Raw genomic sequence first — 24,227 nt, forward strand, 5'->3', positions numbered from 1 at the left:
AGACCACTAGTAACTTACACATTTCTCCTCTTTTTTGGAGAGGTGCTTCTCATTTTGCCATTCTGCTCCACAAAATTCTAACTGAAACTTCACCCTCAGTGACCCCCGTCACTTCCAGCACAAGGCTCTAGGGGTGGCGAAGGCCCAACCCCTCTATGGCACAATGTCCGTTCAGGCCTCCTCCTCATGAACAGGCCCATGGTATAAGTGAAGGGGGACAGAAGTTTCCAGACAAAAAGTGCACACACTTTGGAAAGGAGAAGCTTCCATTCCCATGCAGCGATGGCTATAGCAAGCCAGGCATCAAGCCCTCAGGACACGAAGTGCAGAGAAGGATTGTTGAGGGATGTGCCTGTGTTTTGCAGGCCAGGCAGTCACAGGGACGAGACCCGGGTGGACGCCGTGTGCACCTACAGCAAGGAGCCCTCGGCTGAGCCTCTGGACAGGGTGGGGCTGTACCACCAAGTGAGCAACAAGACCAGAGGCATCACCCAGCTGGGCCCCTACAGCCTGCACAAGGACAGCCTCTACATCAACGGTGACCGCCGCTCCTCCCTCGGCCTCCTCTGCTCTCCCATGGCAGCCCTGCCCCAGTGCTGCCCCTTGCCCAGCTCCAGCTCCTGACCCTCTGTCTCTCTCTTTTCCCAGGATACAACGAGCAGCCAGTGCTGACCAGTGAGTACCCTGAAGGAGTGAGGTGGGATCACAATGCAGCAAGTGCCTCACTGGGGTCTTCTTTAGGGCAGTGGAGGTTGGAGGCTGGGGGATGAGATCCTGGGGATATTGGGAGCTGCCAAGCCATCCCCGTAGAAAAACGGGCCAGCAGGAGACCTCTGCAGTCATCCAGCCAGGGCTGTATTGACCAAGGCTTTGCCCATTGTCATCCCCCATCTGTGCTTCTTCCAGCTCCCACCCAGCCACCAACAACCACAGCTGCTGCCCTTGAGCGTTTCACCGTCAACTTCACCATCACCAACCTCCCCTACACTTCTGACCTGGAGAATCCTGACTCGGCCAAGTTCAGAGCTACGCAGAGGGTTATGAACATGATGGTATGTGAACCAGGACTTGAACATTACTGCACCCCCTCTGGCCTCATCAGCTTGGATGGAGCAGAGAGAGCTGGTCATGGCTTAACTGGGAAACCTCTTCCCTTTGCAGCTCGACCGCCTGCTGAAGGAAAGCAGCATTGGCCCTGTTTTACGTGGATGTGAAACAACAGACTTCAGGTATGGGTCATGATCAACTATCCTGGCAGGACACTTGGTCAGATACATGGGCTGTCTCAAATCTACAGTTTGTTGGTTCCAAGTTTATTAGCTAGGACCTCCACCCTGGTGTCCTCCTTCTAAAGAGTATCCTCTCTCTTCTGGTCCTCTTCCCCCAGATGTTCATAGTGTTTCCTTACTTGACCCTCAAGTCCTCCCAGGAAGGGCCATAAAAACCCCAAAATACAGCCTTGAACGAAGAATGTGAAGAGGAGGATTTCTGAGGGAGGTCGCTGTGTTTTGCAGGCCAGGCAGTCACAGGGACGAGACCCGGGTGGACGCCGTGTGCACCTACAGCAAGGAGCCCTCGGCTGAGCCTCTGGACAGGGTGGGGCTGTACCACCAAGTGAGCAACAAGACCAGAGGCATCACCCAGCTGGGCCCCTACAGCCTGCACAAGGACAGCCTCTACATCAACGGTGACCGCCGCTCCTCCCTCGGCCTCCTCTGCTCTCCCATGGCAGCCCTCCCCCAGTGCTGCCCCTTGCCCAGCTCCAGCTCCTGACCCTCTGTCTCTCTCTTTTCCCAGGATACAACGAGCAGCCAGTGCTGACCAGTGAGTACCCTGAAGGAGTGAGGTGGGATCACAATGTAGCAAGTGCCTCACTGGGGTCTTCCTTAGGCCAGTGGAGGTTGGAGGCTGGGGGATGAGATCCTGGGGATATTGGGAGCTGCCAAGCCATCCCTGTGGAAAAATGGGCCAGCAGGAGACCTCTGCAGTCATCCAGCCAGGGCTGTATTGACCAAGGCTTTGACCACTCTCATCCCCCATCTGTGCTTCTTCCAGCTCCCACCCAGCCACCAACAACCACAGCTGCTGCCCTTGAGCGTTTCACCGTCAACTTCACCATCACCAACCTCCCCTACACTTCTGACCTGGAGAATCCTGACTCGGCCAAGTTCAGAGCTACTCGAAGGGTTATGAACACTCTGGTAAGTCAGCCAGCACTGGGAAATTATTTTTCCTGCATGGGCTTTGTACACTTAGAGGGAGAGCACTGAGATGTCCATGGCTTAACTGCAAAACCTTTTCCCTTTGCAGCTCGACCGCCTGCTGACGGAAAGCAGCATCGGCCCCGATTTCCAAGGATGTGAAACAACAGATTTCAGGTATGAGTGGCCCTCCAGCATGCCTGAGCAGTTCCCCTGATTATGCAGGGAGACCGGTCAAGTTCTTCCCTGCTTTTCTGGAGCAAGGACATTCCTTGTCCTTCTTAGGATCTTCTTCCTGTTGTACCTCTCTTTTGCATCTCTGCATTACTTACTGAACTCTCCTCTTGAGGTGGTAAAGGCCCAATCCCAAGTTGACTCCAAAGTTCTTCCAGGCTCTCGTCTTCCTTTATATGCCCATACTGTTATTGAATTGGGAGAGCAATGTCTGGTCACCTAACACACTCCAATTTTGGGATGCCAAAACTGGCATTCCCACTCTGAAATGACCAGGGCAGATCCAAGGCCCAGGCTCAAGAGGAAAAGAGGCAGAGGAGGGTACTGAAGGAGGTCCCTGTGTTTTGCAGGCCAGGCAGTCACAGGGACGAGACCCGGGTGGACGCCGTGTGCACCTACAGCAAGGAGCCCTCGGCTGAGCCTCTGGACAGGGTGGGGCTGTACCACCAAGTGAGCAACAAGACCAGAGGCATCACCCAGCTGGGCCCCTACAGCCTGCACAAGGACAGCCTCTACATCAACGGTGACCGCCGCTCCTCCCTCGGCCTCCTCTGCTCTCCCATGGCAGCCCTCCCCCAGTGCTGCCCCTTGCCCAGCTCCAGCTCCTGACCCTCTGTCTCTCTCTTTTCCCAGGATACAACGAGCAGCCAGTGCTGACCAGTGAGTACCTTGCAGGAGTGGGATGGGTTTGCCAGTGAGCAAGTGCCTCAATGGGGTCTTTCCTCAACAGAGTAGGCCCGGGGCTTGAGGTCCAGGGTGCCTTCCAGCTTTGCCCATGGAGAGCAGGGCTCCCAGGAGACCTCTCTCCTTGTCCAGGCACACCTGTAACAACCAAGTCATTGCCCCTTGTCATTCCTCATCTGTGCTTCTTCCAGCTCCCACCCAGCCACCAACAACCACAGCTGCTGCCCTTGAGTGTTTTACCGTCAACTTCACCATCACCAACCTCCCCTACACTTCTGACCTGGAGAATCCTGACTCGGCCAAGTTCAGAGCTACTCAAAGGGTTATGAACATGATGGTAAGTGAACCAGCACTGAGCCACATCCTTCACTTCACTGACCTCATAAACTTGGAAGCAGTGCCAAAAGCTGGTCATGGCTTAACTGGGAAACCTCTTCCCTTGGCAGCTCGACCGCCTGCTGAAGGAAAGCAGCATTGGCCCTGTTTTCCAAGGATGTGAAACAACCGACTTCAGGTATGGGTTGCACCCCAGTGTCTCTGTGCAAGACCTGATGTCCCATAACACTTCTGGGTTTGGGCTGGAGAACACTCATGTTCTCCTCCTTGTGGAGGCAGCTCCTTCTTGCTAACACTGTCCTGCTCCAGGATGTTCTCCCTGATGCCATTTCCACTTAAAGTTCTCTCTCTAAGCCTAGGCTTCCAGCCTCGCACAGTGTAGACTACGATAATTTAGAAAACTCAAGAATCGTTTTAATGGCCTTCCAGGCAGTCTCTGTAATTCCAAAGCATTATTGAACATGCAGAACTGTATCTGTCTGCAGAACACATACACATTTTAAGAAGGCAGACCTAATATTTCAACTTTCAAATGGATATGAAAACAGCAAGACCCAGCCTTGAGTATAGACAGCGCAGAGGTGGATTTCTGAGGGAGGTCGCTGTGTTTTGCAGGCCAGGCAGTCACAGGGACGAGACCCGAGTGGACGCCGTGTGCACCTACAGCAAGGAGCCCTCGGCTGAGCCTCTGGACAGGGTGGGGCTGTACCACCAAGTGAGCAACAAGACCAGAGGCATCACCCAGCTGGGCCCCTACAGCCTGCACAAGGACAGCCTCTACATCAACGGTGACCGCCGCTCCTCCCTCGGCCTCCTCTGCTCTCCCATGGCAGCCCTGCCCCAGTGCTGCCCCTTGCCCAGCTCCAGCTCCTGACCCTCTGTCTCTCTCTTTTCCCAGGATACAACGAGCAGCCAGTGCTGACCAGTGAGTACCTTGCAGGAGTGGGATGCGGTCAGAAGGTGACAGGTGCCTCACTGGGTTCTCTGCTTGGGCATTAGAGAAAAAGGCCTAAAGATCTCCATATTGAAATTCAGGTTCCAGACAGCATTTCCCATGGAGAGCAGGGCGGGTTAAGAGACCTCAGTTAATTTCCAACCAGACGCTCTTTCTCTTTCCCCGTGTCATTCCCCATCTCTGCTTCTTCCAGCTCCCACCCAGCCACCAACAACCACAGCTGCTGCCCTTGAGCGTTTCACCGTCAACTTCACCATCATCAACCTCCCCTACACTTCTGACCTGGAGAATCCTGACTCGGCCAAGTTCAGAGCTACGCAGAGGGTTATGAACATGATGGTATGTGAACCAGGACTTGAACATTACTGCACCCCCTCTGGCCTCATCAGCTGGGATGGAGCAGAGAGAGCTGGTCATGGCTTAACTGGGAAACCTCTTCCCTTTGCAGCTCAACCGCCTGCTGAAGGAAAGCAGCATTGGCCCTGTTTTCCGTGGATGTGAAACAACAGACTTCAGGTATGGGTCATGATCAACTATCCTGGCAGGACACTTGGTCAGATACATGGGCTGTCTCAAATCTACGGTTTGTTGGTTCCAAGTTTATTAGCTAGGACCTCCACCCTGGTGTCCTCCTTCTTAAGAGTATCCTCTCTCTTCTGGTGCTCTTCCCCCAGATGTTCATATTGTTTCCTTACTTGACCTTCAAGTCCTCCCAGGAAGGGCCATAAAAACCCCAAAATACAGCCTTGAACGAAGAATGTGAAGAGGAGGATTTCTGAGGGCAGTCCCTGTGTTTTGCAGGCCAGGCAGTCACAGGGACGAGACCCGGGTGGACGCCGTGTGCACCTACAGCAAGGAGCCCTCGGCTGAGCCTCTGGACAGGGTGGGGCTGTACCACCAAGTGAGCAACAAGACCAGAGGCATCACCCAGCTGGGCCCCTACAGCCTGCACAAGGACAGCCTCTACATCAACGGTGACCGCCGCTCCTCCCTCGGCCTCCTCTGCTCTCCCATGGCAGCCCTCCCCCAGTGCTGCCCCTTGCCCAGCTCCAGCTCCTGACCCTCTGTCTCTCTCTTTTCCCAGGATACAACGAGCAGCCAGTGCTGACCAGTGAGTACCTTGCAGGAGTGGGATGGGTTTGCCAGTGAGCAAGTGCCTCAATGGGGTCTTTCCTCAACAGAGTAGGCCCGGGGCTTGAGGTCCAGGGGAGCCTTCCAGCTTTGCCCATGGAGAGCAGGGCTCCCAGGAGACCTCTCTCCTTGTCCAGGCACACCTGTAACAACCAAGTCTTTGCCCCTTGTCATTCTCATCTGTGCTTCTTCCAGCTCCCACCCAGCCACCAACAACCACAGCTGCTGCCCTTGAGCGTTTTACCGTCAACTTCACCATCACCAACCTCCCCTACACTTCTGACCTGGAGAATCCTGACTCGGCCAAGTTCAGAGCTACTCAAAGGGTTATGAACATGATGGTAAGTGAACCAGCACTGAGCCACATCCTTCACTTCACTGACCTCATAAACTTGGAAGCAGTGCCAAAAGCTGGTCATGGCTTAACTGGGAAACCTCTTCCCTTGGCAGCTCGACCGCTTGCTGAAGGAAAGCAGCATTGGCCCTGTTTTCCAAGGATGTGAAACAACCGACTTCAGGTATGGGTTGCACCCCAGTGTCTCTGTGCAAGACCTGATGTCCCATAACACTTCTGCGTCTGGGCTGGAGAACACTCATGTTCTCCTCCTTGTGGAGGCAGCTCCTTCTTGCTAACACTGTCCCGCTCCAGGATGTTCTCCCTGATGCCATTTCCTCTTAAAGTTCTCTCTCTAAGCCTAGGCTTCCAGCCTCGCACAGTGTAGACTACGATAATTTAGAAAACTCAAGAATCGTTTTAATGGCCTTCCAGGCAGTCTCTGTAATTCCAAAGCATTATTGAACATGCAGAACTGTATCTGTCTGCAGAACACATACACATTTTAAGAAGGCAGACCTAATATTTCAACTTTCAAATGGATATGAAAACAGCAAGACCCAGCCTTGAGTATAGACAGCGCAGAGGAGGATTTCTGAGGGAGGTCGCTGTGTTTTGCAGGCCAGGCAGTCACAGGGACGAGACCCGGGTGGACGCCGTGTGCACCTACAGCAAGGAGCCCTCGGCTGAGCCTCTGGACAGGGTGGGGCTGTACCACCAAGTGAGCAACAAGACCAGAGGCATCACCCAGCTGGGCCCCTACAGCCTGCACAAGGACAGCCTCTACATCAACGGTGACCGCCGCTCCTCCCTCGGCCTCCTCTGCTCTCCCATGGCAGCCCTGCCCCAGTGCTGCCCCTTGCCCAGCTCCAGCTCCTGACCCTCTGTCTCTCTCTTTTCCCAGGATACAACGAGCAGCCAGTGCTGACCAGTGAGTGCCTTGCAGGAGTGGGATGCGGTCAGAAGGTGACAGGTGCCTCACTGGGTTCTCTGCTTGGGCATTAGAGAAAAAGGCCTAAAGATCTCCATATTGAAATTCAGGTTCCAGACAGCATTTCCCATGGAGAGCAGGGCGGGTTAAGAGACCTCAGTTAATTTCCAACCAGACGCTCTTTCTCTTTCCCCGTGTCATTCCCCATCTCTGCTTCTTCCAGCTCCCACCCAGCCACCAACAACCACAGCTGCTGCCCTTGAGCGTTTCACCATCAACTTCACCATCATCAACCTCCCCTACACTTCTGACCTGGAGAATCCTGACTCGGCCAAGTTCAGAGCTACGCAGAGGGTTATGAACATGATGGTATGTGAACCAGGACTTGAACATTACTGCACCCCCTCTGGCCTCATCAGCTGGGATGGAGCAGAGAGAGCTGGTCATGGCTTAACTGGGAAACCTCTTCCCTTTGCAGCTCAACCGCCTGCTGAAGGAAAGCAGCATTGGCCCTGTTTTACGTGGATGTGAAACAACAGACTTCAGGTATGGGTCATGATCAACTATCCTGGCAGGACACTTGGTCAGATACATGGGCTGTCTCAAATCTACGGTTTGTTGGTTCCAAGTTTATTAGCTAGGACCTCCACCCTGGTGTCCTCCTTCTTAAGAGTATCCTCTCTCTTCTGGTGCTCTTCCCCCAGATGTTCATATTGTTTCCTTACTTGACCTTCAAGTCCTCCCAGGAAGGGCCATAAAAACCCCAAAATACAGCCTTGAACGAAGAATGTGAAGAGGAGGATTTCTGAGGGCAGTCCCTGTGTTTTGCAGGCCAGGCAGTCACAGGGACGAGACCCGGGTGGACGCCGTGTGCACCTACAGCAAGGAGCCCTCGGCTGAGCCTCTGGACAGGGTGGGGCTGTACCACCAAGTGAGCAACAAGACCAGAGGCATCACCCAGCTGGGCCCCTACAGCCTGCACAAGGACAGCCTCTACATCAACGGTGACCGCCGCTCCTCCCTCGGCCTCCTCTGCTCTCCCATGGCAGCCCTCCCCCAGTGCTGCCCCTTGCCCAGCTCCAGCTCCTGACCCTCTGTCTCTCTCTTTTCCCAGGATACAACGAGCAGCCAGTGCTGACCAGTGAGTACCTTGCAGGAGTGGGATGGGTTTGCCAGTGAGCAAGTGCCTCAATGGGGTCTTTCCTCAACAGAGTAGGCCCGGGGCTTGAGGTCCAGGGTGCCTTCCAGCTTTGCCCATGGAGAGCAGGGCTCCCAGGAGACCTCTCTCCTTGTCCAGGCACACCTGTAACAACCAAGTCTTTGCCCCTTGTCATTCTCATCTGTGCTTCTTCCAGCTCCCACCCAGCCACCAACAACCACAGCTGCTGCCCTTGAGTGTTTTACCGTCAACTTCACCATCACCAACCTCCCCTACACTTCTGACCTGGAGAATCCTGACTCGGCCAAGTTCAGAGCTACTCGAAGGGTTATGAACACCCTGGTAAGTCAACCAGCACTGGGAAACTGACTTGCACTCTCTGGGCTCTCTAAACGTGTAGAGTGTGCAGTGAGATGGCCATGCCCTAAGCGGAAAACCTTTCCTCTTTGCAGCTTGACCGCCTGCTGAAGGAAAGCAGCATTGGCCCTGTTTTCCGTGCATGTGAAACAACAGACTTCAGGTATGAGGTGCCCTCCAGTGTGCCTCTGCAGTGCCCTCACTTACATGAGAGGACCAGTCACGGTCATCTTCTCCTCTTTTATGGAGCAACAAACTTATACAGTCTTCCCAGGATTTTCTTCCTGTTTTACCTTTCTCTTATATCTCCCCCTCACTTGCTGAACTCTCCTCTTGGGGTGGTGGTGGCCAAATCCCAAGGTGAGTCCAAAGTTCTCCCAGGCCCTCTATTTCATGAACACGTCCAGTCTGATATTGAAGCTTGAGAAGAATGTCCAGACAGTAAAAACACACTCAAAGTTTGGGAAGGCAAAGGTTGAATTGCCACTCTGAAATGACCATGGCAGTTCCTAGCCCAGCCTTGAGAGGAAAACAGGCCGAAGAAGGTGCTCAAAGGGGTCCCTGTGTTTTGCAGGCCAGGCAGTCACAGGGACGAGACCCGGGTGGACGCCGTGTGCACCTACAGCAAGGAGCCCTCGGCTGAGCCTCTGGACAGGGTGGGGCTGTACCACCAAGTGAGCAACAAGACCAGAGGCATCACCCAGCTGGGCCCCTACAGCCTGCACAAGGACAGCCTCTACATCAACGGTGACCGCCGCTCCTCCCTCGGCCTCCTCTGCTCTCCCATGGCAGCCCTGCCCCAGTGCTGCCCCTTGCCCAGCTCCAGCTTCTGACCCTCTGTCTCTCTCTTTTCCCAGGATACAACGAGCAGCCAGTGCTGACCAGTGAGTACCTTGCAGGAGTGGGATGGGGTCAGAAGGTGACAGGTGCCTCACTGGGTTCTCTGCTTGGGCATTAGAGACAAACGCCTAAAGATCTTCATATTGAAATTCAGGTTCCAGACAGCATTTCTCATGGAGAGCAGGGCGGGTTAAGAGACCTCAGTTAATTTCCAACCAGACGCTCTTTCTCTTTCCCCGTGTCATTCCCCATCTCTGCATCTTCCAGCTCCCACCCAGCCACCAACAACCACAGCTGCTGCCCTTGAGCATTTCACTGTCAACTTCACCATCATCAACCTCCCCTACACCTCCGACCTGGAGAATCCTGACTCGGCCAAGTTCAGAGCTACTCAAAGGGTTATGAACATGATGGTAAGTGAACCAGCACTGAGCCACATCCTTTACTTCACTGACCTCATAAACTTGGAAGCAGTGCCAAAAGCTGGTCATGGCTTAACTGCGAAACCTCTTCCCTTGGCAGCTCGACCGCCTGCTGAAGGAAAGCAGCATTGGCCCTGTTTTCCAAGGATGTGAAACAACCGACTTCAGGTATGGGTTGCACCCCAGTGTCCCTGTGCAAGGCCTGATGTCCCATAACACATCTGGGCCTGGGCTGGAGAACACTCATGTTCTCCTCCTTGTGGAGGCAGCTCCTTCTTGCTAACACTGTCCCGCTCCAGGATGTTCTTCCTGATGCCATTTCCTCTTAAATTTCCCTCTCTAAGCCTAGGCTTCCAGCCTCGCACAGTGTAGACTACGATAATTTAGTAAACTCAAGAATCGTTTTAATGGCCTTCCAGGCAGTCTCTGTAATTCCAAAGCATTATTGAACATGCAGAACTGTATCTGTCTGCAGAACACATACACATTTTAAGAAGGCAGACCTAATATTTCAACTTTCAAATGGATATGAAAACAGCAAGACCCAGCCTTGAGTATAGACAGTGCAGAGGTGGATTTCTGAGGGCAGTCCCTGTGTTTTGCAGGCCAGGCAGTCACAGGGACGAGACCCGGGTGGACGCCGTGTGCACCTACAGCAAGGAGCCCTCGGCTGAGCCTCTGGACAGGGTGGGGCTGTACCACCAAGTGAGCAACAAGACCAGAGGCATCACCCAGCTGGGCCCCTACAGCCTGCACAAGGACAGCCTCTACATCAACGGTGACCGCTGCTCCTCCCTCGGCCTCCTCTGCTCTCCCATGGCAGCCCTCCCCCAGTGCTGCCCCTTGCCCAGCTCCAGCTCCTGACCCTCTATCTCTCTCTTTTCCCAGGATACAACGAGCAGCCAGTGCTGACCAGTGAGTACCCTGAAGGAGTGAGGTGGGATCACAATGCAGCAAGTGCCTCACTGGGGTCTTCTTTAGGCCAGTGGAGGTTGGAGGCTGGGGGATGAGATCCTGGGGATATTGGGAGCTGCCAAGCCATCCCCGTAGAAAAACGGGCCAGCAGGAGACCTCTGCAGTCATCCAGCCAGGGCTGTATTGACCAAGGCTTTGCGCATTGTCATCCCCCATCTGTGCTTCTTCCAGCTCCCACCCAGCCACCAACAACCACAGCTGCTGCCCTTGAGCGTTTCACCGTCAACTTCACCATCACCAACCTCCCCTACACTTCTGACCTGGAGAATCCTGACTCGGCCAAGTTCAGAGCTACTCGAAGGGTTATGAACACTCTGGTAAGTCAGCCAGCACTGGGAAATTATTTTTCCTGCATGGGCTTTGTACACTTAGAGGGAGAGCACTGAGATGTCCATGGCTTAACTGCAAAACCTTTTCCCTTTGCAGCTCGACCGCCTGCTGAAGGAAAGCAGCATCGGCCCCGATTTCCAAGGATGTGAAACAACAGATTTCAGGTATGAGTGGCCCTCCAGCATGCCTTAGCAGTTCCCCTGATTATGCAGGGAGACCGGTCAAGTTCTTCCCTGCTTTTCTGGAGCAAGGACATTCCTTGTCCTTCTTAGGATCTTCTTCCTGTTGTACCTCTCTTTTGCATCTCCGCGTTACTTACTGAACTCTCCTCTTGAGGTGGTAAAGGCCCAATCCCAAGTTGACTCCAAAGTTCTTCCAGGCTCTCGTCTTCCTTTATATGCCCATACTGTTATTGAATTGGGAGAGCAATGTCTGGTCACCTAACACACTCCAATTTTGGGATGCCAAAACTGGCATTCCCACTCTGAAATGACCAGGGCAGATCCAAGGCCCAGGCTCAAGAGGAAAAGAGGCAGAGGAGGGTACTGAAGGAGGGCCCTGTGTTTTGCAGGCCAGGCAGTCACAGGGACGAGACCCGGGTGGACGCCGTGTGCACCTACAGCAAGGAGCCCTCGGCTGAGCCTCTGGACAGGGTGGGGCTGTACCACCAAGTGAGCAACAAGACCAGAGGCATCACCCAGCTGGGCCCCTACAGCCTGCACGAGGACAGCCTCTACGTTAATGGTGACAATGTTTTTTGATTTCTTTAATTTTCATATTCTTCATTTTCTATATTTAAATGATTTCATGTCTTGTTGTATTCATACCCCAAATAATTCCTTTGTTTTTAGTATTTTTTTTCTTTCACTCTATTGTATCTTTCATTCTTTTTGCTGTGCCTTCTCATACATTCTACATACATTTTTAATTCTACCTCCTTCTATCTATTTTTTAATATAGTAAAATTAACCTTTTTCAGGTATACTTTTTCTGTTACGTTCATTTAAAGTATTCCATTTACAAACATCTTTGAAAATATAGGGATTGATCTCTCAAGGTCAAGGAACAGCACTAGAACTCATCACCACTTGACAAAATCATGCATAAATTTTCCATGTCGAAGGTAAATGATGCTTTGGCCATGGCTGTGTGGTTGGAACTTGGTGATCTTTAAGCTCCCTTCCACCCCAACTCATTCTGTGATTCTAAACTGGATTTAGGGAATCTGTAAATTCACTTTAAACATTTCGAGGAAAGGAAGAATTCTGTGCACTGCAAAGAAAAGCAGCACCTTGCCAACAATGTAATGTGCATTTATGCCTGGACAGTCACCAAATCAATCTTTCCTAAGAAATGTGTACACAGGAGCTCTCAGACATGTTCTGTATTCTAGTGTGTGCCAAACCTTCCCAACTGTCAGGCACTTCCTCAAATCCTGTCCCTTTTCTTCTCCCCACAGGTCACCATGAAGTGCAGCCTGAACTATGTAAGTACTGTTAAAGAGAATCTGAGGGGTGGGAAGACTATTAATTACTAATTAGCAACAGCCAAAACAGCAAGTTGGATTAATCAAGCAAGAGCACTGCTGGTCTATAACACAGTGTTAAAAGGATTTGTGAGCCTGTTGGGGAACCACATTATATCTAGCCTTGAAGCCACCTAAAATATCTGGGAATTTTACCTAGAATAAAATTGTCATTTTTGTTCTCTCTTTTGTTTCCTCTTGGGATGTTGAACATAAATGGTATTTTCAAGCAATAACTTTCCCATTACAGCTGCTGATCAAAGCACCCAACCTCTGGCACCAGCAGTAAAGAACTTCACGCTGAACTTCACAATAACCAACCTCCAGTTCACTGCAGATCTGCAGAACCCAAATTCCAGGAGATTCAAGTCAACAGAAAAAGTCATGTACCACTATGTAAGTCTCACAAACAATGCCCTGTTGGGGCACAGTTCCCTCAGTGTCTCTCATCTCTTACCTTCATGGGGACATCTTGCTTACTTCCATGTTGTTATTCCATTTCCAGGTTGATCCTCTACTCCAAAGGAGCAGCATTGGCCCAGCTTACATTGGCTGCAAAGTAATGGCATTCATGTAAGAGCCATGTCTGGGAAAAGTCCCCATTCCCTGTTTCTTAAAATTCCCATTTCTCAGCATTTAACTCATCTCTGGGTATTCTCTTACGCGGTAGCAATGCCTGAGGGGTTTTTCTGATGCCTCTCTTTGACTGTATACTAGAAGTTAAGATAGATTTCTCAATAATGATGAAACCAATGCCTCATTTCCTAGGTCCACAAAGAACAGGCATGACACAGGAGTAGATGCCATGTGCAGCTGTAGGGATGAGCCTTCAGATCCCAAATTCAACAGAACAACCATTTACCGTGAGCTGAGCAAAATGACCGATGGCATCACCAAGCTGGGACACTACAGCCTCAACAGCCAGAGCCTCTACGTCAATGGTAATGAGACCTTCTCAAGGCATTTTTCTTAATGAAATTGTGGATTCCCTGTCCTTGGAGGTGCTTAAGGCCATGTGGGATGGAGCTCTGAGCACTCTGGTCAAGTTAAAGTTGTCCCTGTCCAGGGCAGAGAGGTGGAACTGGATGGTCTTTAAGGTCCTGTCAGTCTCAAACCATTCTGGGATTCTGTGTTGGAATCAAGGAGCCATTATGGTTGGAGAAGACCTCAGAGACCAAGTCCAACCTTCAGGGTTGAAAGACTAATTTGAAATTAGAATGAAGAAGATTTAATTCACCTCTCAAAACAGAGAACAAAAATTAGAGGACAAAACCCTGTCAGTCACCAAGTTAAAAGTCTTGGAATCAGTAACCACAATCTTGTAATAGAATCCCCTGTATTTAGTCCTGCTGAGACTTTCTTGGACTATTTTCCCAATAATTTTCCATTTGTCTTTCAGGTTACAATGAACCTCACGGTCCATCCTGTAAGTATATTTAAAACCAAATACAGGTTAAGGCTACTTAAGGCATAAACTGATTTTCTTTCCTGCTGATTTGGCAATGTGTGTAACACTGCAAAATGTCTGAAGGGTGGGACCCCGTTCACATGGGTTTTTTCTCTAAGAAACCCCGTAACAGCAATGTCTTGTGAAGATCCTGTTCTTATTTTATCATTGTCATTTTTGTTCTCTCTTGCAGCAGTAAAATCAACCACCACTCAAATCCCAGGAGCAGTCACAGAGCACTTCACCCTGAACTTCACCATAACCAACCTCATGTTCACCACAGACCTGCAGACACCAAATTCCCGTAAATTCCAGTCCTCTGAGAAAATAATGAAACACTATGTAAGCCAAAATTCTGTTGTTTTTCACTGAAATCACCCAGGATTTTGGGGCTCCCTTATTCACAAAGACTTTTCCTTGCCAGACTGACTCCCTGCTTCAGAAGAGTAGCATTGGCCCCTATTTCACTGGCTGCAAAGTGACAGGATTCAGGTGAGCAATAACCACAGAGATTCAATTGGAACTGCAGCAAATGGATTTCCTTGCATTTGACTGACTCTTTAATAATTGTTCTCCTTTTTCAAGCAGTTGCTTTCATTATAATAAGGCTTCATTTTGTATGGTCTTTTATCTTACAAAGCCTTTTTCTTCGTAAGGCCATATCTCGGTGGTTCCTGCAGCTGGTCTGAGAATTGTGGGCAGATTTATTTGGAGGGTTTTTTAATCACAATAAAACAAACAAACAAACAAAAAACCACCCCCAAAATATTTTTAATAACTAACAGAAGCTCTGTGATATTAAATTCCTCAGGCCTGGGAAGAACAGGGATAGCACAGGAGTGGACACCATCTGCAGCTATAGAAAGAGCTCCCAGGTGCCAATGTTTAACCCAGCTGAGGTTTACCAAGAGCTGAAGAGAATGACAGATGGCATCACCAAGTTGGGAATCTACAGCCTGGACAACAAGAGCCTCTATGTCAATGGTGAGTGTTTGATTTTCCCACTCCTCCAGGCACTGGAGTAGTTTGGGACCACCTTAGCTCTCAGGGATCACCCTAATGTTTAAAAAGTCACCTAAAGGAGGTCTGAAGTTTTCTGCATATTTTCTCTGTGTAAGAGAAAATTTCAAGTGTAAGATTTAAAATTTTTTCATGCTGACATTTTTGAAGATTTTAATTTCTATAATACATTGAAGAGTGAACTTAATTTTAGTCTTGACCTCAATCATTCACCTGCCTGAGAACACTTCACCTGATTCCTTTCCACAATGTTTAATTAAACATTGGCACACACATTTTCTCATTGTACCCCTGCTCTTTCAAAGCACGTAGTTCTGCCTAAGCTTTGTTTGTTTAACACATTCACACCCTTGGGGCCTGGTTCTGATGATTCACTCCCAAGTCAGCCTTTTAATCACCCCCTCTCCACTTCCATTCTCCAAAGTGGATGCTCTCTTACATAACTCTTTCTCTTGCACTTCCTTTCCAGGTTACAACGAACCCCTTGAGAGATCCCGTAAGTATCCCGCCAAATTCATTTTGCCGCGTTCATTTCAGGGGAAGCTCTCAAAGGAGCAATGCCCTGAGAAAATCAGAGGGGAAGAGATTATTCAGAGTAGCCTTGAGACGTGCTGGGATTAGGAATGTTTTGAAAGTGAAAACAGCTATTTTTTTGTAGGAAATTCCTGATCTTTTTCCCTTTTGATTACAGCCCGGAGTACCACAGCTGCACCAAAACCAACATCCGGGAATTTCACACTTAACTTCACCTTGACCAATCTCCGCTACACCGCAGATCTGGACGCCCCAAATTCCCGCAGATTCCTTTCCACAGTGAAAGTTATGAACCACTATGTGAGTCTGGCTCTGCTTGTGCCCCTTTTGGGTCTCAGTGGTGACCTCCATCCACCTGCTTTAAACTCTGGATGTGATTCCCAGCTCTCAGTCGTCCTCTTTTTTTGACAGCTTGACCCTCTTTTCAAGAGGAGCAGCATAAGCTCTGCCTACACGGGATGTAAAGCCATGAGATTTAGGTAAGATTTGGAATTCCAGAATCACAGGATGGGTCAGGTTTGAAGGGACCTCAGTGGGTCACCTGGTCCCACTTCTCTGCTCCAGCAGGGTCATCCTAGGGAGCACATGGATTGTGTCCAGACGGCTCTGGAATATCTCCAGTAAGGAGATTCCACAACTTTTCTAGACAATCTGTTCCAGTGCCTGGTCACTGCATAAGGAAGTTCTTCCTCATGCTCATGAACTTCCTGGGCATCAGTTCCTGCCTTGTTCCTCTCGTCCTATTCCTCAGCACCCTGATCCCTGCTCTGAGCCCTCCCTGCAGACACTAAAAATATCTGAAAGAATACTAAAAGTGTCTGAAATACTAAAATACCCAAATATAAGACACCTAAAATACTCCTAAAATTGCAATGAACCATTTCTTTATCCACTCTCACACACCTTCAATTCATGGCTGTTCTGAGGCCAGAAAACAGCAGCCAGAAACAGCAGCCAGGGACACCTCCCTGTCCTGCCAGGATTCTTTTTAGCTGGTAAAATCCTTTTGGTATCTAAATGTCATCACCCCAGTTCTGGAGAGCCTGATGAAGGGTGCAGGAGCCCACTGGCACTGAGGGTTTGGTGTCTGTCCTAAGAACCCCACAGGAAGTTATGCCAGCAGAGCAGTGTCCCAAAGAACATGCCCGACATTTTCCCCCAGGTCTGGAAGGCACAGGGATGACACAAACGTGGACGCTGTGTGCAGCTACAAGGACAGTGCCAGCCTGGCCAGGTTTGACAGAGAAAAGCTTTACCAGGAGCTGAGCACCATGACAAACAATGTCACCAAACTGGGCCACTACAGCCTGGACAGGAGCAGCCTGTACGTCGATGGTAAGCATCCATGGGGATAAGGAGGATTTTGGGATCTCCTGGAGATTATTCCTCATCACTGGGGCCTGAACACTGATGGACCCTTTGGTTTGCTGGTTTTCTTTAAGTTTGACACAATGACAAAACCAATCCTACAGGATATTGCCATTCTGGCAGCATTTCCATTCCTTAAATCAGACAAATCCCTGGCGAATTTCACTGTCACAGTGTATGATGTAAGCAGGGATGTATCTATATTGCTATTACGATATGAACAGACGTAAAAATAAATGCACTCTACCCTTTTTATTCAGGTTTCACTCTCGCAGACACAGCTGCCACCAAAAAGCCTCTCTTGACTGCAGTCAAACAGGGCTACAGACTGAGCTTTAGAATAGTCAATGAAAACCTCACCAACCCTGACTCCCAGTCTCCAGAATACAAAGCAGCAGTAGAAAGCATCACCAACAAGGTAAGGATGTATTTAAGAATATGTCTGGCTAGTCAGTTTTTGAAGCAACTACCAAAGATTTATGTCTGAATTGAAAAAAAAAAAATTAAAAATCAACATTTGGGAGCAAAAATTTGTAGACTCTGAAAGATAAGATTGACTTTTGATTCAGTTTTGGTTTTAAGTTGTAGCTGGTGGGCGTCATCCCTGCCCATGGCAGGGGACTGGGACTGGAGGATCTTTAAGGTCCTTTCCAACCCAAACCATTTGATGATTCCTTGTGGTCTTATGAAATTCTCTCATGGACTGCAAAATGCCAGAGCTGATCAGTTAAATGAACACACCCTCAGCAGTTCACTCCCAACTCCAGAAGTGCATCCAAGGCCAATCCCTGCAGGCAAATCCCTGGTCAGCACATCCATGATTCATTCCTAGAATCCAACATTTTCTCTTCAGCACCAATCCAATTTATCAGCCTGATAAGACCCTGATTGGGTGGGTTTTGCTCTCTTTGAGCTCTGGGTCTGTGAGGTTGGGATGTCCCTCAGGACACTGCTCTCCCACACTGGCATCCTGCTTGGATAGGACAGGAATGTTTGCCAGGCTGGAAGTCAGACGCCATCACCAGAAGGTGCCAATTCCAAAGTAAAACCCAACCTCCATGAAATCCAACCAGCAAAAAATAACCCCGGTGTTTCTCCAGAGCTCAAGTCCCTCCTGCTGGCCGAAAACCTCCACCACAGTGCCCAAACTCATTAATATTTAATGTGACTTTTTAATTTCAGATGAATCACCTGTACCGTCAGAGCGACCTGCGGGACCAGTTCCTGACCTGCAGGATCACTGGGCTGAGGTTTGGGATAAAATCTGATTTTGTTTAAAGATTGCTGCACCCTGGCACTGCTCCCCCATGGCTGAGTACCACTGGCCCCAGTGGAATTCCTTCCTTCCATTCTCCTGTTGGAAACTGATGCCCTAAGGAGGCATTTCCAGGCTTCCCAGAATTCAGTCTGAATCTTTTTCGGACTAGGGTTTCTCAGTCAGGGTTTCTGTAAGGCACCCTCAGGTCTCTGAGCATCCCAGGAATTACAGATTCCATCTTTTTACTGGGACTTTGTGATCCTGTGACCTCTGCACTCCTCAACCTGAACTCCACTAGATTTCAAAAGTGAGCTGTGGTGTCCTGCACAGGATGGAATGAGGCTTGGACAAGGGACCCTCCCACAGGGCCAAAGCTTTAAAAACCCCCAAAGTGCTGCTCTTTCCTTGCATTCATGCAACACAAGCTAAATTTGTCCAGAGAGAAGGCAAAATTTTAATTCCTGTCCCTGTCCAAAGGAAAAACCCCAACCAGCCCCTTCCACACAATGGTTCCACCACACATTTAAACTCCTCAGCCTTCAGAACAGCAGGAACCCTTCAGGAAACTCCTTCCCACACAGAGCTGCCCGCCCATCCTATTTATCTCCAAACCTCTGTCCCTCTGCCCACAGGCCTGGATCCATAGTGGTCGACTGCCAGTGCTTCTTCCAGCCCGACCCCAGCGTCAACAGGGCCGTGGTTGAAAGGACTTTCCAGGACAGGACCTCCAACACCACGGGGCTGTGGCTGGGGAGCAGCTACAGACTGCAGGAATTCTCAGTGGACAGTACGTGCATCCAATCCCTTCCCAGTGCTCCCCACATGGATAACTCACTTTGCCACAGCACACCCAGAATCTCCCAAACTCTGCCCCGTCAGAGCACAAATAAATCTATTATTACGGTTATTTTTACTATTATAATATTATTATTAATTTCTATTATTTTAATTAAAAATAATTATTTTCAAAAATAAAAATAGTAAAAAATTAAAATTAAAATTATTTAAATTTAAAAATATTTTAAATTTAATTTTTAAAATTTTCATGATTGAAAATTAATTTATTATTATCATTATTATTATTATTATTAGGTTGAATCACTGGACTCTGAGTTAGGCCATTCACACATTCAGTCCTCTTGTCATCGATGGCTTAAGGGGTTATTCAATATTAAGATGTTCTTCAATATTAAGGTGTCATTCAAAATTAAATTGTTACTCAAAATTAAGGTGTTTTCAGCATTAAAAAAAAAATCAGAAAAATGAAGTGTGAACTGCTCACCACAACTTCAACCACCTAGAGAAAAATGGACTTTCAGCTTTTTTCCCCAGTGTGCAGCATCCCAAAGAAATGAATGGCCTGGTACATTTGGAGTTCCCTGTCAGACCCCAGTGCAACTCAAGTCCTGCCAGTCTAAGACTTCAAGCTAAAAGGCTGCAGCTCAGAGCTGCTTGGTAGGAAAGCCTCAGTTTCTCTCTGCTACAATTTAATTTTCCTCTCCATTTCCAGACTTGGAACTCTCGGTTGAGGCAGCAACTCACGAGACACCCCTGGAGTCTAGCAAGGAAAACTTTGGATTAAATTTCCGAATCTCCAACCTTCCCTACTCGCCAGAACTGCAGGATTCCAGCTCCCAGATGTACCAAGAGAACAAAGAGAAGATTGAGAAAGAGGTGAAATGAACAGCAATAGCTTGAGCTCCCTGTCCAAAGGATGTGTTCAAGTAACTCAGCTTTCCTCAACTGTTTTGTTTCTCCCCATCAGCTCGAGGTATTCAGGACCAGCCACCTGAAGAACCAATTTGTGGGTTGCACTGTGGAGAACTTTGGGTAGGTCCAGGTGCTTTTTTCAAGTCCCAAAAGAGCAGTTCAGGAAGACATTTAAGGTGTCCAGCCCTCCCTGCCAACCTCCGTGCCGCCAGTGACACACGGGAGTCACTTTATCCTCCCTCAGTCAGTTTTGCCTTCACCACAAAAGGTTTCTGTCCAAACAGAGCTGGTTTTGTTTTGGTGCTTGCAGAGCTGTTTCCATGCATGAACAATCTCAGGGTAAACACGTTCATTCTCTCATTTAATGTGTTCAAATAAGCTCAAATTCCACTGACACACAGCAGGAAAACCAACTGACCACACAACTGACCAGCCTGAGGACAAAATCTGCCTGTGTGAGGGTCTTCCAATGACTCTCTGGAGGAACAAAGCAGCAGAGTAGATTTAACTGGTAGAAATAGAGCTGATTTAACTCCTAGAAATAGAGTTGATTTTCCTCTTAGAAGCAGAGCTGATTTAACTTTTAAAAATACCTTGCTAGGGATTAAATCAGTGGATGGATTTCACAAGGCTGCAGGAGTTCCTGTCTCACCCAGAACAAACTGCTAAAAGGGATCCCATCCCAATAAAAAAATCGCTGGGACATCTGCAAACCTGAGACTCCAAATCCCTCTCCCTGCCCTACTCAGCTCTGCTTCATTTTCTCTCCTCTCTGCCTGTCACCCTCCAGGCCTGTCCATGGCAAAGGACACACAGAGGTTGCCTCAATCTGCAAGTTCACCCTGGATCCCCTCTCAGGGGCTTTACAAGAGCAGGAGGTGTTTGAGGAGCTGAAACTCCTGACCCAGGGCTTCACCAGGCTGGGCCCCAGCTACCAGCTGGAGGAACAGAGTGTGGTGGTGGAAGGTGAGATCTGGAGGGACATTTTGGGGTATTCTTCCTAATTTTGTTTAAATCAGCTCCAGAGTTCTACTCCTCATCTGTCTCATTTCTCATTTCCAGGTTACTCTCCACTCAAGACAGATGAACCACAGTCCATAAGATCTGGTAGGTGCTTTTTTGGCAAGGATTGACCCCACAGCCACTGAATACTTGAGCTCTAAATAAATAATTGAACCCTGATAAATACTTGAGCTGTAATAAATCAGCATCAGGTATCTTGGAATGGGACTAAACCCATGGAAAAGACCAAAAATCCAGGGCTCTTGGCAGCAAACAGCAGGTGCCACCAGCCTGAGGGGAATGGAATTGAAGGACAGGCAAAAGCAGCGCCGTTTGGGAACTGTTTGAAAACTTTGGCACCAATAAATTTTGATAACTGCATTATTTCTAAAAAAAGACCAGACCAGATTTGGTTTAGCTTAGCTACAACCCCAGACTAACAGCAAACAAGAGAGAGAGAAGAAAAAATACCCTGAACTGTTACTTTCTCATTCACCACAAACACTCTGGTAAAACAACTACAGCTTTTGCTGACACTCTGAGCCCTGTCCCTGTCCCCAAAAGAGTCCAGAAGCAGTGCAGACAGAACTTTGTCCTTCTGAACATCCCAGAAATTGGCCCTCTGAACATCCCTGGAATCAGCTGGGGGCTCTGCTGCTCCCTGCAGTGGCATTTAAGGTTGTGAACCCCCGAACCCTCACTCCATTTTCCCACATTTCTGTAACTTGCCCTGACCCACAGAGTGCTCAGCACTTCTGAACTTTGCCAGGGTGAGATCTCCCTCTCATAATCCCACACGGAAGAGTCTCTAAACCTGACGTGCCTTTTTTTTTTTCCCCCCCTTTTCAGAGCTTCAGTTCTGGGCCATCATCCTCATCTGCCTTTTCACCCTGCTGGGCTTCATCCTCCTCCTCCTGTTGTGCTTCCTGGTGAGTGTCCCCTTGGCCGTCCCACCTGTCCCTTGACTCCGGCAGAGTCACAGGAGGGACATTCAGGCACATTCCCAAGGATCCCAGCGGGAGCAGTGCCTGGAAACAGAAAAAACCAAATCCTTCAGTGCCTGCCAGCTCTTCCCAGCACTGGGGATGGGGAAGGGAATTGACAGTCAGCTGAGCAGATTTTTAGAAAAGGAAGCCGAATTTTCCTTCAGGGAAAGCAGCAGGATCATGGCTGGCACTGGGTTTTTGCAGAGGGAAAAACACAAACCCCAAGATGAGGAGCAGGAATTAGGGAATCCACAGGTGGAAATAGGGAATCCTCTGCAGCATTTCCTAAACCTCTTCCCTGTCCAGATACCTGCAGGATGAGCGGGTTCCTGGTGAGGGAGTGCCGAAACCAACATTTTTAACATCCTGTGGGAACCACGTTGAGAGTTTTGTATTCAGGGCTCTTAACCTACAGACTGCTGCAGCCTGGCAGGGCCATGCTCCAGCTGCAAACCCTTGGAAAAGGCAGAGAGATCCTCTTCCCACCTCTGGTGGTGTGTTGATGGGGAGCAACATCCTAAAAGCACGGCTTGAAAACATTGCTTTGCACCAGCTGAGGAGAAGAGCTAAATCTGCAGAGAGCAGGAGGTTCAGGAGACAAAACTACAGCCAGCAGGATTTAGGAAAGGAAACTCCCCTGCTGCAGAGCTGCCTCACGGCTTTAGGCATTTTGGGATTTTTATTCCCCAAATCCCTCCCTTCCCACCTGACAACGTGATTTGGGGACACCTAATGGTGGGCAGAGCATGGATTCAAATTTTTGCCCATAATTTTGGTCTTTTTGACATTAATTTTTGCTCTTTCCCTCACCAGGTCCTCTCCTGCCTGAGGAGGAAGTCCCACCTGTACCAGGTGCAGCAGGGCCTGTATGGGCTGTACTTCCCCCACCTGAGCACAGGGAAGGTTCACTGACACCTCACCTTGGTCTTCCCAGACCTGTTCGTCCACTGATGAAGGAAAAATAGCTACAAAAACTAGAAAACATTTCTTTTATAAATTATTTTAGCGTTTTCTCTCGCCTTGAGACAAATCTTTGCACTATTGCCATGATTCTTTTCATACTCCAGGAAACTGCCAACAGTGCAAGTGCTGAGGAAAATATTTTTTTTAAGCACTGCAGTGTTTTATATGGATATAAATTTTATATAAATATTACACAACCAAAGGAAAATAAAAACTACCAGGAGCTGCAGTTCGCAAAGCCCTTCAGTGTTAACGTCAGTTTTCTGAAAAAGGCTTAAAAATATACAAATTTACAGATTTTTGGGGACTGACTGTTGTAGACTTAGAAATCCCACCTAGATTTTTAGCTTTTTAAACCACTGAGCTTTAAAAATGTAAATATCTTAAATTAATTCAACTATTTAATCTATTTATAATTATGTCATTATGATGTAAAGAGACGTCGTTACATATGCGTGTGACACAGCCAGGCTGTGTTTTTTGAGATTGCTGCTGATTTTCAGTTCAATAAATGCTATATTTTACTGCCATGAAGTGGTGTTTCCTCTGTATCAGCACGTTTATCATCCCAAAAGAGAAACTCTGCGGAAATCCTGGAGGTTTCGCTCCTCAGCTCTCATCCCACAGCACAGCATCTGTTTTTGGAGTTCAGCACCTTTCCCTGCCCCTCTCACCCGGCCAGAATTGCCCCAAAACTCCCATTTCATGCCCCGATTTCCTGCCAAGCACAAGACTCGGGGCTGTTTCTCTGCGATTAGCTGATCCTATCGTTAAAGGAACTCTCGGCAAGTGAAAGCGTTCGATCAGAATTAACGAACCCACGATTAGTCATTAATCCTTTCACTGCAGGTAATGTCTCCACGCAACCAAAGCCGGGTTTTGCTTTCAAAGCCGAGCTCCTCCGGGGCAGGTCCGACCAGTTCGGCCCCAGCTCAGAGTTTCCTGCAGAGGATTAGGATCTGTTTGCTCGCTCAAACAAAGGCCTTGAGGCACCAATTATGTCAGCAAACGTCCATTAAAAGCTCTCAGAGCTCTTGCAAAACACCTCTGCGTTGTCCCCGGCACCCCGAGCGTCCTGAGCGCGGCTGCCACCCTGTGACAGGGACGGCGGCAGTCGGGAGGAATTCCCAGCTCCCAGGCGGACCTGGAAAAGCCGAGCGAGCCTGCTGCCTGAGGTTTTAGTTTGCATCTATTTCAGATTCTGTGCTGCCCAGGAGGTGTAATTCTGAGCCTCACATTCAGTGTCACTCAGCTCTTTACAGAGTAGAGAGACAAAACAAATCCTTTTCCTGGCTAAGGACAACTTTTAGGTCCAAAAGCACAAACAAGGGTGGGCTGAAGGGAGGAACAAGGAGGATGGGACCTCACAACCTACAGTTGGAATTGGACAATTAACCCCAATGTGCAAATGGACCAAAACTTATCAAAACTTATCAAAAATGACTCGTGACCGGTCGTCTATTTTGTGACCATTTTGGGTCCACCTTGGCCCTGTCCTGCCCAAGGTGGATCCTGGAGGCCTTTC

The 24,227-nt window shown here is 49.1% G+C and overlaps 1 protein-coding gene and 1 long non-coding RNA gene across 2 annotated transcripts in view; both read left to right on the forward strand.

Moving 5' to 3' along the window:
* MUC16 (mucin 16, cell surface associated) overlaps positions 1–19,724 on the forward strand; it is a 94,996-nt gene extending 75,272 nt beyond the window's left edge. Inside the window, exons 48-99 of the mRNA XM_066205407.1 lie at positions 366–538; positions 649–675; positions 907–1,052; positions 1,162–1,229; positions 1,515–1,687; positions 1,798–1,824; positions 2,056–2,201; positions 2,311–2,378; positions 2,786–2,958; positions 3,069–3,095; positions 3,311–3,456; positions 3,566–3,633; positions 4,071–4,243; positions 4,354–4,380; positions 4,604–4,749; positions 4,859–4,926; positions 5,212–5,384; positions 5,495–5,521; positions 5,737–5,882; positions 5,992–6,059; positions 6,497–6,669; positions 6,780–6,806; positions 7,030–7,175; positions 7,285–7,352; positions 7,638–7,810; positions 7,921–7,947; positions 8,162–8,307; positions 8,418–8,485; positions 8,897–9,069; positions 9,180–9,206; positions 9,430–9,575; positions 9,685–9,752; positions 10,190–10,362; positions 10,473–10,499; positions 10,731–10,876; positions 10,986–11,053; positions 11,461–11,633; positions 12,283–12,375; positions 12,665–12,810; positions 12,920–12,987; positions 13,183–13,355; positions 14,055–14,203; positions 14,286–14,353; positions 14,673–14,845; positions 15,351–15,377; positions 15,573–15,715; positions 15,827–15,894; positions 16,578–16,750; positions 17,059–17,201; positions 17,966–18,033; positions 18,674–18,828; positions 19,552–19,724. Of these exons, the coding sequence (XP_066061504.1) occupies positions 366–538; positions 649–675; positions 907–1,052; positions 1,162–1,229; positions 1,515–1,687; positions 1,798–1,824; positions 2,056–2,201; positions 2,311–2,378; positions 2,786–2,958; positions 3,069–3,095; positions 3,311–3,456; positions 3,566–3,633; positions 4,071–4,243; positions 4,354–4,380; positions 4,604–4,749; positions 4,859–4,926; positions 5,212–5,384; positions 5,495–5,521; positions 5,737–5,882; positions 5,992–6,059; positions 6,497–6,669; positions 6,780–6,806; positions 7,030–7,175; positions 7,285–7,352; positions 7,638–7,810; positions 7,921–7,947; positions 8,162–8,307; positions 8,418–8,485; positions 8,897–9,069; positions 9,180–9,206; positions 9,430–9,575; positions 9,685–9,752; positions 10,190–10,362; positions 10,473–10,499; positions 10,731–10,876; positions 10,986–11,053; positions 11,461–11,633; positions 12,283–12,375; positions 12,665–12,810; positions 12,920–12,987; positions 13,183–13,355; positions 14,055–14,203; positions 14,286–14,353; positions 14,673–14,845; positions 15,351–15,377; positions 15,573–15,715; positions 15,827–15,894; positions 16,578–16,750; positions 17,059–17,201; positions 17,966–18,033; positions 18,674–18,828; positions 19,552–19,724 (5,719 nt within the window). The remainder of the gene's footprint in view (positions 1–365; positions 539–648; positions 676–906; positions 1,053–1,161; positions 1,230–1,514; positions 1,688–1,797; positions 1,825–2,055; positions 2,202–2,310; positions 2,379–2,785; positions 2,959–3,068; positions 3,096–3,310; positions 3,457–3,565; positions 3,634–4,070; positions 4,244–4,353; positions 4,381–4,603; positions 4,750–4,858; positions 4,927–5,211; positions 5,385–5,494; positions 5,522–5,736; positions 5,883–5,991; positions 6,060–6,496; positions 6,670–6,779; positions 6,807–7,029; positions 7,176–7,284; positions 7,353–7,637; positions 7,811–7,920; positions 7,948–8,161; positions 8,308–8,417; positions 8,486–8,896; positions 9,070–9,179; positions 9,207–9,429; positions 9,576–9,684; positions 9,753–10,189; positions 10,363–10,472; positions 10,500–10,730; positions 10,877–10,985; positions 11,054–11,460; positions 11,634–12,282; positions 12,376–12,664; positions 12,811–12,919; positions 12,988–13,182; positions 13,356–14,054; positions 14,204–14,285; positions 14,354–14,672; positions 14,846–15,350; positions 15,378–15,572; positions 15,716–15,826; positions 15,895–16,577; positions 16,751–17,058; positions 17,202–17,965; positions 18,034–18,673; positions 18,829–19,551) is intronic.
* A 912-nt stretch (positions 19,725–20,636) lies between these two features.
* On the forward strand, positions 20,637–23,232 carry LOC136302265 (uncharacterized). The gene is made up of 4 exons (XR_010724025.1): positions 20,637–20,717; positions 20,814–20,858; positions 21,603–21,682; positions 22,553–23,232. It is a non-coding gene; the product is annotated as an uncharacterized lncRNA (long non-coding RNA).
* Positions 23,233–24,227: the final 995 nt, after the last annotated feature.

Source organism: Chamaea fasciata, unplaced genomic scaffold (genome assembly GCF_029207755.1).
Source record: "Chamaea fasciata isolate MVZ Bird 193981 ecotype frontalis unplaced genomic scaffold, bChaFas1.0.hap1 SCAF_28, whole genome shotgun sequence".
Lineage (NCBI taxonomy): Eukaryota > Metazoa > Chordata > Aves > Passeriformes > Sylviidae > Chamaea > Chamaea fasciata.